Raw genomic sequence first — 17,694 nt, 5'->3', positions numbered from 1 at the left:
AAGAAAGAAAAGAAAAGAAAAGAAAAAAAAGAGTATCCCTCCTGCCTTACCCTAGATTCTGCAGAAAGCAAAGCTGGAAAAAAAGGCCTAGTTTATTGGGAATGTAGTCCAGTGGTATAGGACAGGGGGATTGAGACAGGAAAGAAAGAAAAGCCAGTACAAGGGTGCTTTACCACGTTGGCGTTTGCTGCAGGCAACTGGTACTCAACTCCACTGGGACCTTCTGGAGAACCTCGTGAAATGTCTCCTAGAACTCTCCACCTGGAAACTGTCAGCTTCCAACCCCCTCTGGTCAAGAAGTAGCCCCACGGGCACTAACTACCCCCAAATTCCCAGGCTGCACATGTTCAAGCACAAAACTCCCCATGCCAAAGCAACAGAGAAGCTCCAGGGGCAGAAGCAAACTGTGAAATGTGCAAAACAGGTCGGCTGCACCAGCATGAGTCAGCTGTTTACCTACAGAATGCTCCAGAATTCTATACAGGGGTAGAAGGCTGATTGAAACAGAAGGGGTGGGTGGGTACTAAAACCTTCTTCATCCTACGCCTTGGTTCTATCACTGTGCTCACCTGAGGTGCCCTCAACCATGGCTACAGTAACTGCAATCCTGTCCAGCATGGCTGCCGGAAGTCTCTTCTGTGAAGATAGCTGAGGTGGAGGGGTGGGGGTGCCGTTAAGGGTGGCCTGTTGAGCCCAGCACTCTCCAAAAAGTGGCCACTATATATGAGGTAGATGGCCCACTCCTGCAGTGGCAGGGCCATGAGTAGAGAGGGGTAACTCTGGGTGCTAAAACAAAACTTGAGACCGACACAGAAACAACTGGCCCACAAAGCTCACAGTCTGTCTACCGCCAAAGCCAATGGCTCCCCCAGGCTGCCCAATGCAGTCTTCTCTCCCCTTGAGACTACTGGTTTGTGTGAGGTAGTGAGGGAGGGGCTGTGTGGTTGGTCTAGGCCACACCCTCTGAGGAGATGCTGATAAAAAGGGAAAGCTGAGCAAGCTTCCTCAAATCATACGTAACACCCTACCCATCCCTTGCTTTGACTTAAACATTTCTGGTGAAGAACATCAGATCTTCTAGGGAGTAAAAGGAAGTTGGAAGATATATCACCCAAAGAAAAACTGAGAAACTTGCCATTATTTTGGAGACAGCAAGAAAAGAACATCTCAGAACTGGGGCCTCATCCTTTGATTTTTTTAACACAAGAGAAAAAGAGCGATTGTTCTTCAGCAGGTAAGTACATTTAATATTATCTTAACGTGGGATAGCTTGGTAGGAATAGTTACCAATAACATGACTGCTTTTTTTTTTTCTTAAGTTTACTTATTTATTTTGAGAGAGGGAGCAGGAAAGAGAGAATCCCAAGCAGGTTCCGCACTGTCAGTGCAGGGCCTGATGCAGGATTTGAACTCACAAACTGTGAGGTCATGACCTGAGCCCAAACCAAGAGTCAGACCGTTAACCAACTGAACCACCCAGGCACCCCAATCTGACTGCTTTTTAAACAAACATACCATCACTCCTATCTCCAAGATGCATACCTATTTCCAAAGGAGCCTGCCGGGGTCTCATTCCCATAGGAGGCTGAGGCTTCCCAGCACAGTTGGAGAATCATCACCAGAATTATGGCTTATAAAATTCTGATGAATAAATGAATCCAAGCTAATCCTGTTTAAAATGGAGCCTGGCTAATAAAACAAACAATCAAGGGTGGCTGGAAAATGACCTCTGGGGTGGTTCCCAAAGAGGAGGCTCAAGTGTCCTCTGGGTAGCATTGGACTATGTCTGTGGTGGCAACCTCAGAAGATCACATTGAAGCACAGCATTCTATTTCAGTCCTAAGTTTTGATACATTTACTGAAAAAACTCAGCTTACTCACATTATAGTACATAATATAACTAAGTAATATTTGCAATATGTCTTTTCCCTTTCTACTGATAGATTTTTCTATCTGAATCTGTTTTCTATCTGAATCTGTTGATTCAGATCCTCTACCCCTTTAAGACATGTCTTTGTTTTTATATATACATATATATATACATATATATACACACACATATATATATATATGTGTGTGTATATATATGTATATGTATATGTTAATGTATTGAGAAGGAAGTACTTTCGTAACTTAAGTACTGCCTTGGACAAACTATGCCCTCACCGATATTTTGTGTTTCTTGGTATGTTTTGAAGAACACCAGAACTTTGGCTAACCGATATTGACTGCCCTTGTAGTTCTCTGTGCTTTTACCCAAAGTCTTAATCATCTCCATAAACAGAGCCATTCTATGGGAGAGCTGTGATTAGTTTGGGGAACATGTACAAGGCAGGGTTACCTCCTTGGAGTTCCCCCAACCTTTGCTTTTCCCACAAGATTGTCTGCTTTAGAAGTTTCTCAGATTAAGATCGCCGACTCATTTCAGGCAGGCAACTAGGGAGTTTTACAACCCATACGAGGCCGACCTTCCTTCCTGGGTGACTCTTTTTCCTTTCCAGGTTGTGAAAATAAACCCATAACCTTTTATATTCAGGAGTTTGGAGACCCAGGTACACCATTCATGGTGTGTTTTTGCAAACGTCACAGGAGAACCCTCTGTATGAGACGATTGAATTGTCTTCTGTTCCTGCCTTGTGCTTGCTGGGAATTACCCATGTCTAACTTGGTTTGAAATTGTTTTCATTCTCTGCCCTACGCAGCAAAAGCCATGGATCACGCAGCAAAGTGGAAAACACCACTACTGAAGCACCCATATCCCAAGCTCTTTCCGCTCTTGATGCTAGCTAGTCTTTTTTACTTCTGTTCAGGTAAGGAACTTTCAGGAACTTGACTGAGTTTCCTGCTTCAAAGTTTAGGTGGTGGTGTTTTCTGTGCTGCCCCCTTCTGTCACCCTGCAAGCTAACCTTCGGGGGCTGGATTTGGGAGGCTGTTGAGAAGAGCAGGGCTCATCCTGCTGAAGGATGGTTCTGACTTTATTTTTAAAATCCAAACAAAATATCTTCTTTCTGCTGAACAGCATACTACCTGGTTTCCCCAAAGTAAAGAGAAGAATCTGGCTTCAGCATGGTTTGCCGGTTTGCAAAGAGCCTGACATCAAAGGTCCTTAAAAGGTCTTAAAAGCTGCTAACTTAAAGCATGTCTGCACTGCAGGCATCACCCAGAATATCTAAGTGTGAGGGAAGGAGGCAGGTGGATGGGGAGAGGAGTTTGGGCACATGGATTACTGGCCCGCAGTGGTGGTCGTCGTATATTTTCTGTCCTGGGCTGGAAATTTTGCTATTTCACATGGTTGCTGAATCCAGAGAACTGTGACTTAAGTTTCACAATTTATGCATCAGATATTATATATATATTTGGCAGTTATATGACCTTTCCAACAGTTACAGTTTTCTTCTGGTAAGTTAGGGGAGCACCCTCAAGTCTCCTGGGGAGTCTAAAGAGTTTAAAAATACTTAGAAGGAAACTTATACAGGCTTCCTGGAAATATGTGTGTGTGTAGGAACCAATGAAAAGGAGAATATAAAATTAAAACCAGAGTTTTAGCAATTATAACAGGAAAATTAGAGACAAGTGGAAGGAGATGATCTTTGAGCTGAAGAAAAATATTTAGGAAAGCACTTTGTCCTATAGCTACAGCCAGATTTCTTTGTTGCTGTACTGAGTCAACAAACAAATCCATGAACTTCTCATGCTTGAACACCTACTATGTACTTAAAAACTGTGCCTGGGAATCCTGTCCTCTAAGAGATTTGAGTGTGTTAGTTGGAGAAGGCAAAAGTAACCCACAGGCAAGTAAAGAGCAGTGAAGGGCCTGGTTCTGACTGTAAGAGCCTAAGACCAGGGCGGGCTGGGGCAGCTGGGCAGGCTTCTGGTGGAGGATGGGCGATGATGAGAGAATTCTGAGTAGGACAACAGCACAGACAAAGGCACAAAGGTAAGGATGAGTCTGGCACAAGCGGTCTTCCTTTTGTTTACTCATTTATTAATTCAACAAATGTTGAGCATCTCCTATGTACAGGAGACTTTTCTTGGTCCCGGGGACAAGTTGCGAGCAAAATTGGTGTGGCTGTTGTCTTCATGGAAGTTATAGTCATTAGGAAGAACGTGAAAATCAATCAAAGAATCACTCAAATGAATGTATGAGCAACAAGCAATGTCTTCCTCTGCCAGGAGAGAGTGGTGAGGGAGATCTGGGTGAAGGTGGGAGAGCAGCATGTGGAGGAAACAAAGGAGCAGGAAAGTGAAAGCGGCTGGTGTTGGGGCAGGCGGAGGCAGGGACCAGATTCCATGGGGCTTGAAGGCCATGGTCAGGAATCTGAATGTTATTTAGAGCGTACTGGGAAGCCATGGAAGTGTTTTAAGGAGTTGTGACATGGTCTATACTAGTGCTGCTCACACCTCGATGATACATATCAATCACCCAGGGGCCGTGTCAAAAGCAGGAGATTTTTAGGGCAGTGAAAAGACTCAGTATGATACTGTAATGGTGGATACATGTCGTTTTACGTTTGTCAAAACCCATAGGATGTATAGTGTCAAGAATGATCCCTAAAGTAAAGTGCAGGCTTTGGTGATAATGTGTTAATGTGGGTTCATCGATTGTCACAAATGTACCCTCTGGCATAGGATGTTGATGGTAGGGGAAGCTGTGTGCATGGACAAGATGGAGTATACAGGAACTCTCTGTACTTTCTATTCATTTTGCTATGAACCTAAAACTGCTCTAAAATAAAGCCTGTATATTTTTTGAAAAATACAGTTTCTGCCTAGGTGGGTCAGGGAGGGGCCTGAGATTCTGCATTTTTTAACAAGCAGTCGGGTGATGCCGACACTGTTGGGCCACAGCCCTTCAGTTTGAGTAGTAAAGTTCTGAAATGACGTTATAAAAAAAAAAAAGGTGTTGCTAGAGCAGAAAGAATGGCTTGTAGGGCTGACAGAGCGATTGTGTGAAACCTGTCAGGAGGCTGTTATAGACAGCTTTGATGAAGAGACTGGAGTCAGAGGGAGATGGGGGAATCGGAGGGTGTGTGTGATGTAGAATCGGGGAGAGTTTGCCAGACTGGGTGCAGCTAGGAGCTGAGCATGTCCTGTGGGAGGCAAGACTGGGTGAGATTATGGAGGCCTTTGCTTCAGGGAAAGGGATTTGGCACACACCTTCCTCTCCTGGTCTGGTCCAGGAAGCTGCACTACCACCCACCCCCAGCCGTTGCTGCCCAGGACAGGTGACCTCTTTGTCCTGAAAAGGGAGGGGCCAGCTGGACTCCTCTCCACTTCTGGTTTGGTCTGTGGAGGCAAAACTAAAAACTCATGTACTCCAGAAACTGGTATGTATGTATGTATGTATGTATGTATGTATGTATTTATTTTTAAATTTTTTAAATGTTTATTTTATTTCTGAGAGAGAGACAGAGTGCAAGCAGGGGAGGGACAGAGAGAGAGGCAGACACAGAATCCAAAGCAGGCTCCAGACTCTGAGTTGTCAGCACAGAGCCTGACGCAGGAGATCATGACCTGAGCCGAAGTCAAATGCTTAACCAACTGAGAAGTTGGCACCCCCAGTTTCTGGCACCCCCAGAAACTGGTATTTATAAGGCAGAGGATCTAACACGGTCGCTTTCAGAGGGGCTGACCTTGTCAGGCAGCTTTCTCTGAGGTGGGATATCTTCAGGTAAGCACAGCTCTAAGGGGAGTGGAGAGGCCTTTGGTAGGAGTGGGCCAGGGACATAAGAAAGGTGTTGCCCGTAAGTTTATGGCATGAGGAAAACTGAGCCACAGGGAAAAGAATGCCCTCAATGCACCACAGACACTCTTCCTGTCATGTATTGTCTGAGCGCTGCTGGCCAAGGGTCCTAGAAGTCACAGTTCTTGCTGTGAGAACTCTGATATTCAATGTCCCTGAGCTTTTTAAAGATTTAAGTACTGTTTAGAGACACAAAAGGGTCAGCCTTTATACAGAGTGCATAGGCTGGGTCTCAAGAGGAGAGAAAGTCAGGAGCAATGGAAAAAATCAGGTAACAAGTCTGAAATCTGTTAGCTGCTGGAGAGCAGATACTTCTCCCCCTTGTGTTCCCAGCACCAAGCCCAAGGCCAACAGGAGCCCCAGGTGTGCTGGTTCCCTTCATGAAAAGTACTTAGAAGTGTCCCCAAAGGTCACTTCCATTGGAAAGATATACACAGACCATTAGCAGTAAATCTCTAGATGGTGGGGTTATATCTATAACTTTTAGGTGTTTCTATATTTTCCATTCTTTCTAAATTTAGTGTGTTTCCTTTAGAGTTAGGGAACATCTTTACTTAAAAAGCACTCTCAAGTCCCAGTGAGCTAACATACAGCCCGACACATGGGGATTTAATCTGTTCTGCCCAACTGTGGGCACTTGGCTCAGTCCGGATGTCAGCCAGTTACCACAGTGATTCTGGCCTGTCCTGGGTGTGATTCAATAAATCACATGCTGCACATGACAGGAAAGTTAATTAAGGAAATGAGAGAAAATTAAGTTTAAAATTTCTGTATAGTGTGTTACAATTAACTTAGCACTTTTGCATCTGGGTATTATATGATTTACATCATATAATCCTCGTGATAATTATGTAAAGTTTTAGTAGAGAATGTATTATGCCCCTTTTGTAGAGATTCCCAAGGAACCAATTTGTCCGAGGTTATGATTCTAATGTGCAAAAACCGATGGAGGCAGATCTCATCTCCTAATGCCTAGTCATGCATTCAGTAAATATTTATTGAGTGCCTACTTTGGGCCAGTCCCTGTTCTAGATTCTGTGGATGTAATGATAAACTAAACAGATAAAGCCCCCCCACCCCCACCCCTCGTTCCCATAGCCTCAGAAGTAACTGCTGCTGAAGATAAACCTGAAGAGAAGTAAATCAGGTCAAGGGACTAATGAGGAGCAGCATGGATGAGGTCTGGAAGGAGGGCACTGGTTAAAGAGAGTCAAAGAAGGGCTCCCTGACAAAGGGAAATGAGGAACTGGGCTGTGTGGATGTCTGGGGAAGGCAATGGTACACCTGTCATATGCCCACAACTGCAGAGGTATCTTCTGTGTGTTACCTCACAGGATCCTCATGCCCGCTTTGTTAGGTAAGTGTTGTTGTGCCCATCTGTAAAATAGTGAAGCAAGGTCAAAATTCAGCTAGGTTTTAGGTAGTAATACTCAGATATCAGGGACCTGACTGTCTCCTCCAGAGCCACTGAAGCACACAAAACACTTCAGAGACCTTTTAATTGTCTGCATGTAGCAGCCCTGAGTATGGAAGCTGGGTCCCGGTGGAATTTCCAAATTGCCCAGAAGATTTTTGGTTCCTCTTTTCAGTCTGGTTCTTCTTCAGCATGAGTGTGTGGTGAGAGGAGTTCACATAGGAACATTAAGGATCCCATTGATGGTTACTGACCTTTAGAGAGACACCCACACTTCTCCTCAGATGGCTGGACAAAAACTCCTTAAGAGTCATCATTGAAGGGGTGCTTGCCTGGCTCAGTCAATAGAGCACATGACTCTTGATCTCAGGGTTGTGAGTTCAAGCCCCACATTGGGCGTGGAGCCTACTTAATTAACAACCAAAAAAAACCTTTTTTTTTAATTAAAAAAAAAAGTCATTAGTCAAAGTAGCTCATTTTCAGTTAAGATTCCTCTTTTTTTCATTTTTGTTATTTTTATTTTTTTATTTTAGAGAGAGGAAGAATGAGCAAGGGAAAGGGGCAGAGGGAGAGAAAGAGAGAATCTTAAGCAGGCTCCACACTGAAGGGCTCAATCCCACGACCCTGGGATTGAAATGGGACCTGAACTGAAATCAAGAGTCAGACACTCAACTGACTGAGCCATCTATGTGCCCCTGAGATTCCTCTTTTGCTAATGTCACCACATGTAAAAATTACTTAGAAATCCTGGATTCTTTTCGGGTGGGAACAAACCGATCATAGGGAAAGACCCTATTTAGAATCTCAGATGAATGAGCTGCTTTCTGTCGTGGTATCTGTAATGGCCAATAGCAAGACCAGAATCCTATGTATCTGACGTAACCCCTGAATGAAATGAAAGGACCACAGGGTAGAAGTTGGGAGCAAGAGTTGGGGAAGGAAAGGAAAAGTCTTATAGAAGAACTGCCATGTACTAGGGACTTTTCCATTTATATCATTTAATTGAATTTAATTTTACAGTGATTCTGAGAGGTAGGTATTACATACTTTCTACTGATGAGGAATTGGATTAATCAGCAAGTGGCTGAGCTGGGACTAGAATCCAAGTCAGCAGGAATCCATAGTTGATGCTCCTACATATCAGTTTGCTTCTGCTGTATTTTTTTAATATAAAGTTTATTTATTTATTTTGAGAGACAGAAAGAGAGAGAGTGTGCATGCATGCATGCGGGGGAGGGGCAGAGGGAGAGAGAGAGAATCCCAAGCAGTCTCTGCACTGTCAGCACAGAGCCCAAAGCGGACCTTGAACTCACAAAGCATTATCATGACCTGAGCCCAAACCAAAAACCAACAGACCCTTAACTGACTGAGCCACCCAGGTGCCCTCTGCTGTATCTTTCTCAAAAGAGCTCAGGTTGGGGCGCCCGGGTGGCTCAGTCGGTTGACCGTCCAGCTTTTGATCTCCGCTCAGGTCATGATCTCACGATTTTGGGGGTTCGAGCCCTATATCGGGCCCTGTGCTGACAGCCTGAAGCTTGCCTGGGATTTTCTCTCTCTGCCCCACCCCCACTCATGCTGCGCACCCCCTCCCCCAAATAAATAAACATTAGACAAAAAAAAAAACCTCAGGTTATTTATCTATTATGTGCTCCTCTGAAGTATATCTTTTCATTTCTTCACTTTCTCAGTTATGTTCCCTAAAGCTGGGGGTGGCAGTGTTCTGTGCAATTGCCAAAAGGGGTGCCTGAGATCATTGGGAGTTTCCTCACACTGCTCTGAAGATACCCGCCATTAAAAAACTTACTTCCTAATGCTGTGGGGGGCCCATGTCCAATCTGATGAAGGCCTAAAGAACAGCTGTTGAGGTAGAGAGGTGCTCGTGCTCCATGATCATGCTATCTAAGAAGAGAGAGGGACTGGAGACTGGATCCTTTGATAGGGGCCTCCCCAGGGGATGCCATGTGGCTCTGGGGGATATGGGACATGATAGCATTGGTGGGGGAGGGAGTGGCTAGTGAAAGAGCTTGGGCTTGGGGGACTCTGCTTGTAGGTCAAGCGGAGCATAGGAAGAACGGCCATGCCTTCTGAACCAAAAAAATCAGAAAATATAGTCTGCCAGGGGAGTTTGGCGCTACTGATAAACGCTTAGGAGCTAACAAAAAGGTGGAGTTTGGATACTGAAATGTTGGTATTTCTGGAATATACTGATGAGAAAATGGGCAGAATGTTTTAAATGGGACCCTCTAATAGGGTAACTGTCACATGGATTGCAGATAGCTGAAAAGATAAGGACCGGATATAGATCCATTTAGCATTGCTGAAAAGGATAAAATTAGTCTGGGGGGGCGGGGTGCACACTAAACCTTGTCTGGTGGAGATGAGGGGAGTAAATTCAGCCTGAAGTCATGAGTTCATTCCAGGCCTGGAACAAAAACGACTGTGCTTCTCAAAGCAAAAATGTTCAATGGTGGGGTCTGGCTCGGGGTGTGGGCAGTGCTGGCCTACTTAATCCTGGAACCGGGGACTAAAGTTGGGGAAACCAATAAACAAGGAGAGTGGCCTGAAAGGTCTGGGCCAGAAAGTGTGAAACAGGGGCAGCTTCCTCTTCTGAGCTTAGTTTTCTCACCTATAAATAAGACAACCAAAATGAACTGACATGGAAGTCCTTTTAAGATCTCACAGTCCAATGATTTCCATATTCCTCATTGGGCTGAGTACATTGTGTACCCATACTTAGCATTCATATGCTAGGTTGCCTAAAGTCCTCCTTTTTCGGGGACTAGTGGATCTTCTCCCTCACTGTCCATCGACAGATGAATGGAAAAGAAAATGGAGTATTTACATATGATGGAATATTATCATTATCTTATTATTCCTTAAAAAGGGAAGAGATTCTGGTACATGCTAAAACATGTATGAAACTTGAGGACACTATGCTAAGTGAAATATGCCAGTCACAAAAAGAAAATACTATATGATTCCAGTTATATGCAGTATCTAAAGTAGTCAAATTCATAGAAACAGAACATTAAGTGGTGGTTACCAAGAGGTAAAAAAAAAAAAAAAAAAAAAAAGAAAGAAATGCATACAGAGTTCCAGATTTGCAAGATGAAAAGTTCTGGAGATCTGTTTCACAACAATGTGAATATACATAATACTACTAAACTGTACACTTAAAAATGGTTAAGATGGTATAGTTTACATTATTTTATTTTTTTAGAATTTATTTATTTTTTAATTTATATCCAAGTTAGTTAGCATATGGTACAACAATAATTTCAGGAGTAGATTCCTTAAACCCCTTACCCATTTAGCCCATGCCCCCTCCGACAACCCCTCCAGTAACCCTCTGTTTGTTCTCTATATTTAAAAGTCTCTTATGTTTTGTCCCCCTCCCTGTTTTTATATTATTTTTGCTTTCCTTCCTTTATGTTCATCTGTTTTGTATCTTAAATTCCTCATATGAGTGAAGTCATATGATATTTGTCTTTATCTGACTGGCTAATTTCACTTAGCATAATACCTTCTAGTTCCATCCACAAAGTTGCAAATGGCAAGATTTCATTCTTTTTGATTGCTAAGCAATACTCCATTGTATATATAAACCACATCTTCTTTATCCATTCATCCCTCGATGGACATTTGGGCTCTTTCCATACTTTGGCTATTGTCGATAGTGCTACTATAAACATTGGGGTGCTTGTGCCCCTTCAAAGCAGCACACCTGTATTCCTTGGTAAATACCTCGTAGTGCAGTTGCTGGGTCATAGGGTAGTTCTAGTTTTAATTTTTTGAGGAACCTCTATACTGTTTTCCAGAGTGGCTGCATCAGTTTGCGTTCCCACCAGCAGTGCAAAAGAGATCCTTTTTCTCCGCATCCTCACCAACATCTGTTGTTGCCTGAGTTGTTAATGTCAGCCATTCTGACAGGTGTGAGGTGGTATCTCATTGTGGTTTTGATTTGTATTTCCCTGATGATGAGTGATGTTGAGCATTTTTTCATGTGTCGGTTGGCCATCTGGATGTCTTCTTTGGAGAAGTGTCTATTCATGTCTTTTGTCCATTTCTTCACTGGATTATTTGTTTTTTGGGTGTTGAGTTTGAGAAGTTCTTTGTAGATTTTGGATACTAACCCTTTATCTGATATGTCATTTGCAAATATCTTCTCCCATTCTGTCGGTCGCCTTTTAGTTTTGCTGATTGTTTCCTTTGCTGTGCAGAAGCTTTTTATTTTGATGAGGTCCCAGTAGTTAATTTTTGCTTTTGTTTCCCTTGCCTCCGGAGACATGTTGAGTAAGAAGTTCCTGAGGCCAAGGTCAGAGAGGTTTTTGCCTGCTTTCTCCTTGAGGATTTTGATGGCTTCCTGTCTTATGTTTAGGTCTCTTATCCATTTTGAGTTTATTTTTGCGTATGGTGTAAGAATGTGGTCCAGGTTCATTTTTCTGCATGTTGCTGTCCAGTTTTCCCAGCACCACTTGCTGAAGAGACTGTCTTTATTCCATTGGATATTCTTTCCTGCTTTGTCAGAGATTAATTGGCCATATGTTTGTGGGTCCATTTCTGGGTTCTCTATTCTATTCCATTGATCTAAGTGTCTGTTTTTGTGTCAGTACCATACTGTCTTGATGATTACAGCTTTGTAGTAGAGGCTAAAGTCTGGGATTGTGATGCCTCCAGCTTTAGTCTTCTTCTTCAATATTACTTTGGCTATTCAGGGTCTTTTGTGGTTCCATACACATTTTAGAATTGTTTATTCTAGCTCTGTGAAGAATACTGGTGTTATTTTGATGGGGATTGCTATTTTACATTTTTAAACCACAATAAAAAAAATAGCTCTGGGGACCAAAATGATCAAAATCAAACTGAGTTCTCTGATCATGCTTAGTCACTAGGTACAACACCTTGAGTTTTGTTATTGACAACTCTGAATTCCTGCTTGTGCAGGAGTCCAAATTTAATAAATACAAAATCTTTTCTTTCTGCCTCTCCTTAGGTATCATCCAGGTGAACAAGACAGTGGAAGAAGTAGCAGTACTATCCTGTGATTACAACATTTCCACCAAAGAACTGACGGAAATTCGAATCTATTGGCAAAAGGATGATGAAATGGTGTTGGCTGTCATGTCTGGCAAAGTACAAGTGTGGCCCAAGTACAAGAACCGCACATTCACTGACGTCACCGATAACCACTCCATTGTGATCATGGCTCTGCGCCTGTCAGACAATGGCAAATACACTTGTATCATTCAAAAGATTGAAAAAGGGTCTTACAAAGTGAAACACCTGACTTCGGTGATGTTATTGGTCAGAGGTCAGTGGGATTTTTCTGATTTACTATAAACTGGCAGACTGCTGATGCCCTTAAAGACATACTCCTATTGATTTAGGAGTATTGAAACATTGAAAATGTTACCAAGGAGGGATGTAGCTGCATTTAGGGTTAAGTAAGTCTGTAATGTTACAATAAACCCTAAGTGATCTCTCAAGACATTCTAGAAATATTGATTAGTGTGTATTTCTTGCATTTTGACAGTCCAAATTCATGGCAGTCATCCTGAAGTGCCTTCTGAATCATAAGGGGACACATTTGATTTGATGTAGCTGTACTATTAACTGCTCTTGCTCCAGTAATATATTCTTGTGAAAGTATATTGAAAGGTATAAGAACAATGCAGGCATAAATATTTTTCAAATAGTATTTGAATGCCTATTACTATGGCTACTATATTATTTATATTTATTATTATATTTGAGGCTCACATCTAATGGTTATTCCTACAAAGTTAGACATTAGAGGGTTGGATACATAATTTATGTGGCCGGGAAGAAAATTCATAAATCAAAGTCCTACTTGTACGTCTATCGTGAAGGCAAGCATTTCTTGGATAGGAAGGAATCTTGCGTTTATCACAGGTAGTAGTTCTAGAGGATACTAATATAGCCTGAGCCCCTTGCTGAGAAATTACAGCCCTTGACCATTCCCTCATACTTGAAATTCAAACACATTTCTTTTTCTTCCTGGACACTTGGGCCTTTAGTGGAAACTAAACCTATTACTTAATGAAAGATAATCATTAACCTTGATAACAGATCATGTAAGTGGATCCTTGGCAAATTCTTCACTATTCTTCTCTGCAGTCTGCAGCTATTTTGAATCTTTCACTTTAGCACCCAAATCACAGTTAAAGCTTAGGAAGTGAGCCAGTTGTATAGAATTATCTTAAACCTCACTCTGTACTCCCTACTCATGAAGACAGCAATAATTATATAGGGGTGTGATTTTAGGTGTTCTTCAAAGCCCACCTTCTCCAAAATTCTAACCTGCATTGATTCTGAGAATCCCCACCATTATTGCTGCTCCTGCTTAGTTTCAGCACTTTTCCCCCTATGAGATCTCTGTTAAAAATGAAAATGTTTTACCTGGGGAGGAGGTAGCACCACAAACATATTAACCTGTATTAGTTAACGCATTGGCTACAGTCCTTCCTCTAATGGAATACCTAATGGGAAGTTGACTTAGGACTATGTACATTTTTAAAAATTTTTTTTCAATATATGAAATTTATTGTCAAATTGGTTTCCATACAACACCCAGTGCTCATCCCAAAAGGTGCATTTTGATAGAAGGATGAAGAATAAAACCCAAGAGGGAAAAGAGTCGGAGTCTCAGGGAGTGCAAGACTACAGCAGGAGACCAAGGTCAGCCAAGAAGGCAACAAGAGAGTGCTAGGGGCCTCAAAAGGGCCGGGAGGGGGTGCCGTGGTAGGCACAAAAGTCAGAAAGGGGAAGACAAAAAGGGAAGCTTCACTTGCTTCATTTGACTCAGAACCAATCAATTCTGATTTTTCCATCTCAGTCAGTTAGAGCAGTGCTTCTCAAATGTTAAGGTTCCTATGAATCACTTGGAGATCTTATTAAAACACAGAGTCAAATTCAGTAGGTCTGGGGTTGGATCTTCAATTCTGTGCCAACAGACTACCAAGTGATGCCTATATGGCTACTGTATGGTACGGTATGGCACAGTGATGCCTGTATAGTATGGACCACAGTTTGAGAAACAAGAAATTAAATAATCACTTGTTTGACAAGGGTGATCACTGTCCCACTATGCCTAAGACTGAGAATTTTCCTCAAACGAGAGGTTTTCAGTGCCAAACCTGGGCGAATCTCAGGCTAACCAGGACAAGTTGGTTTTTCTACATTTGCCTAAGATTGCAAAATGATATTATATCAGCATAGCAGTATATAAAAGCCTCCATTAACCAGCATTTGGAGGAAATAGCTATACTAGTTAACAGATTAACTAGGATAACAGATTTTTAGCTTTCTAACATATGTGCACCTCTTCTTCTAGTAAGATATTTTTACCCTACCCATTAAGATTGGTGAAAACATGGGTTAATTCATTAAAATGAGACACAAAGGAGTAATTCTTTGATAGTTCACAGTCTTGCAAGGCCTTAAGTACTATTACTTGATATGGATCACCTCCCTGAAGCGATAGGAGATAGTTGAGGCTGTTCTAAGCCTAGCCAGACCTTGCAAAGATGGTTTTTAATAGATAGAATATTTTTAATATTCTTGTGGTTAAGTATCTCTCAGAAAAGCAGCATGCAGAAATGAACATGAATCATAATTTAGGATATGAGTTACTTGGATTTGTTATTCCAGGTTAAAACACATAACAATGATGTTATAAGAAATAAAGGAAATATTCTTTTTTTTTTTTTTTTTTTTTAAGATTTTAAGTAACCTCTACACCCAACTTGGGCCTTGAACTTACAACCTCAAGATCAAGAGTTGCATGCTCCACAGACTGAGCCACCCATGTGCCCTACAAAGGGAATATTCTTGATGTCAGCTACCATTGTAATGATCTCATCTTATAAGATAAATTTAAGAAGTAGAAATGTCAAACTAAAAATGGTTCAGGAAAATGTCAAACTTAATTTAGAGACAGAGTTGATTCAAAAAAGGTGACTTCACCTCCAACCAAATGCAAGCTTTACTTTTTCCTGGCAATTCTAATCACTTGACATAACTTCCCCTTTCTCTTATTATTCACAGTTCTGCCAGGCGGTTTGGGAAGTTTTCCCCTGAGCAACTTGATATAAACAAGGGAGCTCATCTAAGAGGGCAAATTTGAGACCCACCTAAGTCAGTCTATTAACTGATTTCCTGTGTGTCAGGCTCTGTGCTTTATGATTTATATTAATGATGTCATTTAATGCTTACAACCCTGGAAGGCAAGTGTTATTATCCCCATCTTACAGATGAGCAAAGTAAAACCGAAAGTGGTTAAGCGATTGGCCCAGGGTTAAAGGGCAAAACTGGTTTTAAAGCTTGCTGTTGGATCTTGGCCAGTCTGTGCCTTAAAGGAATCTTTAGTAATCATGTATGGTTCACAGATGGTCTTTTCAAAAACCCCAACTTTCTGGAGAAGCACAGTCCTCATGAGTGGCTTCAGTTTTGCATTGTTTGTCTTGTATTAAAAGAAAATCCAAGTGGCACAATTTGTTTACATTGTGATACTTTTTTTTTTTTTTTTAAGTAGGCGTCACACCCAGCACAGAGCCCAATGCCCATGCGGAGCTTGAAATCATGACCCTGAGATCAAGACCTGAGCTGAGATCAAGAGTCGGACGCTTAATCGACTGAGCCACCCAGGCATCCCAATGATACTTTCTAAATAAACTCTTAAAAAAAAAAAACAAAAAACCTGCTGTTGATTACTATTATGCTATACTACACCTCTTTGTGGAACTCCAAATTGTGAAAAGAAAACTAATTGTATGGATGGGATGAAGTATCTGGGGCTTGGTTCCCCACATTCAGGATGAGAAGTATAAATTTCTTTAGGCCTAAGAATAAGGAAGAAAACGGGTAAAGGAGCTTTCTCCCATGTTCTCTGCAGTCATTTCACCATGCTTTGTTTTGTATATGCTTTCGTATCTCATTGGGAGTCAAATATACAAATGAAAGAGTGCCTCAAGTATCTCAGAGGAATGCTAGGAAGTCTCTTCTGTCCTTGTAACACATATCAGAACAGCAAGGGAGTCAGCAAAGTATAGTGGTTGAGATCACAGGCTCAGTGTTGTACAATTTGGACAGAGGTTTATCTTATTAAAGACTACTTTTGAAAAAGTAAGAGCATGCTAAAGAAAATTTAGAGTAGTGGTGATCTCAAGTGTGGGAAATAGGGAGACAACAAAGGCTTGACCATACAACTAGATTTGCATAAGTTACAGTCAATGTGCTGGCTTTCAAGTTGGATGTGCTGGCTTTCGTGGGTGTTTTTTACAGTATTAATAAATAGATCAATAAAAGCCATTTTATCTACCTCAAATATTAGGAAGAAAGGGAAGAAAAGAAAGGCAGGAAAGGAAAAGAGAAGAAAAAGCAGGCAAGAGAAGAGAAGAGGAAGAAAAGGAAGGTTCTGGTATCAGAAAAATTTGAATTGATACCCCAGTTTTGCCACTTACTCATGATTTCTCTCAACCTCAATCTGATTATAAAATGTAAATTAGGTTAAATCATATGAAATTGCTGATATTTGGTCTTTCTTGATGTATACCTGCCTCCTAGGGTTGTTGTAGAGATGAAATGAAATAGTGTCCAGACCTAAAAAACATTAAGAGTTCAATAAATGTTGTCTATTATTTTTCTCTTCACTGCTTACAAACGCAAATACTATGTCTATATCTATTCATATAAATCTACTTCTTTCTATAAGTGGTCTCCTACCTCCATCAAAAGTGATGAAGAATTGGGGTGCCTGGCTGGTTCAGTCGGAAGAGCATGTGGCTCTTGATCTCAGGGTCATGAGTTCGAGTCCCACATGGGGTGTAGAGATCTTTTAAAAAAAAGTGATGAAGAATTGTTATACCCAATTCAAACCAAAGTTAATCTTTGGATCATACAGAAGTATTAATGATTTGTGGGAAGTTGTAAATTATATCTCATTTTATTATTCTTATTAAAACCAGATAATTTATTTTAAAAAAAAAACAACAACCTCACTTCTCCCACCCCACCCCCAATACATAACAATATGTACTTACATCCTTGTTCTTTCTTTAGCTGACTTCCCTGTCCCTAGTATAACTGATCTTGGAAATCCATCTCATAACATCAAAAGGATAATGTGCTTAACTTCTGGAGGTTTTCCAAAGCCTCACCTCTCCTGGCTGGAAAATGAAGAAGAATTAAATGCCATCAACACAACAGTTTCCCAAGATCCTGAAACTGAGCTCTACACTATTAGCAGTGAACTGGATTTCAATATGACAAACAACCATAGCTTCCTGTGTCTTGTCAAGTATGGAAACTTAATAGTATCACAGATCTTCAACTGGCAAAAATGTAAGTAACATTGTTCTGGGGAGTTTCTACTATGTAAAATCTAAAAAGAAAATAACTCAGCCAGATACATTGTAGAATTATGCATACTGACTTTGATAGCATTTCCTGTAGTATTTTTAGACCCACAAATGTTATGGTGACTTAAGGTCACTGTATAACGTGTGACCATAATGTT

General features: G+C 41.4%; 1 protein-coding gene across 1 annotated transcript; it reads left to right on the top strand.

The window, feature by feature from the left end:
- The first annotated feature begins 2,710 nt into the window (after window positions 1-2,710).
- CD80 (CD80 molecule) lies at window positions 2,711-15,868 on the top strand. Its single transcript, NM_001009253.1, is given in 3 exon segments — window positions 2,711-2,810; window positions 12,151-12,468; window positions 15,712-15,868. Coding segments are annotated over 3 exon segments (522 nt in total). The 3' UTR covers window positions 15,816-15,868.
- The last annotated feature ends 1,826 nt before the right edge of the window (window positions 15,869-17,694 follow it).

The sequence above is a fragment of the Felis catus genome, chromosome C2 (assembly GCF_018350175.1).
Source record: "Felis catus isolate Fca126 chromosome C2, F.catus_Fca126_mat1.0, whole genome shotgun sequence".
Classification (NCBI taxonomy): domain Eukaryota; kingdom Metazoa; phylum Chordata; class Mammalia; order Carnivora; family Felidae; genus Felis; species Felis catus.
The sequence above is the reverse complement of the archived record's forward strand: the minus strand, read 5'-3'. Positions and strand labels throughout refer to the sequence as shown.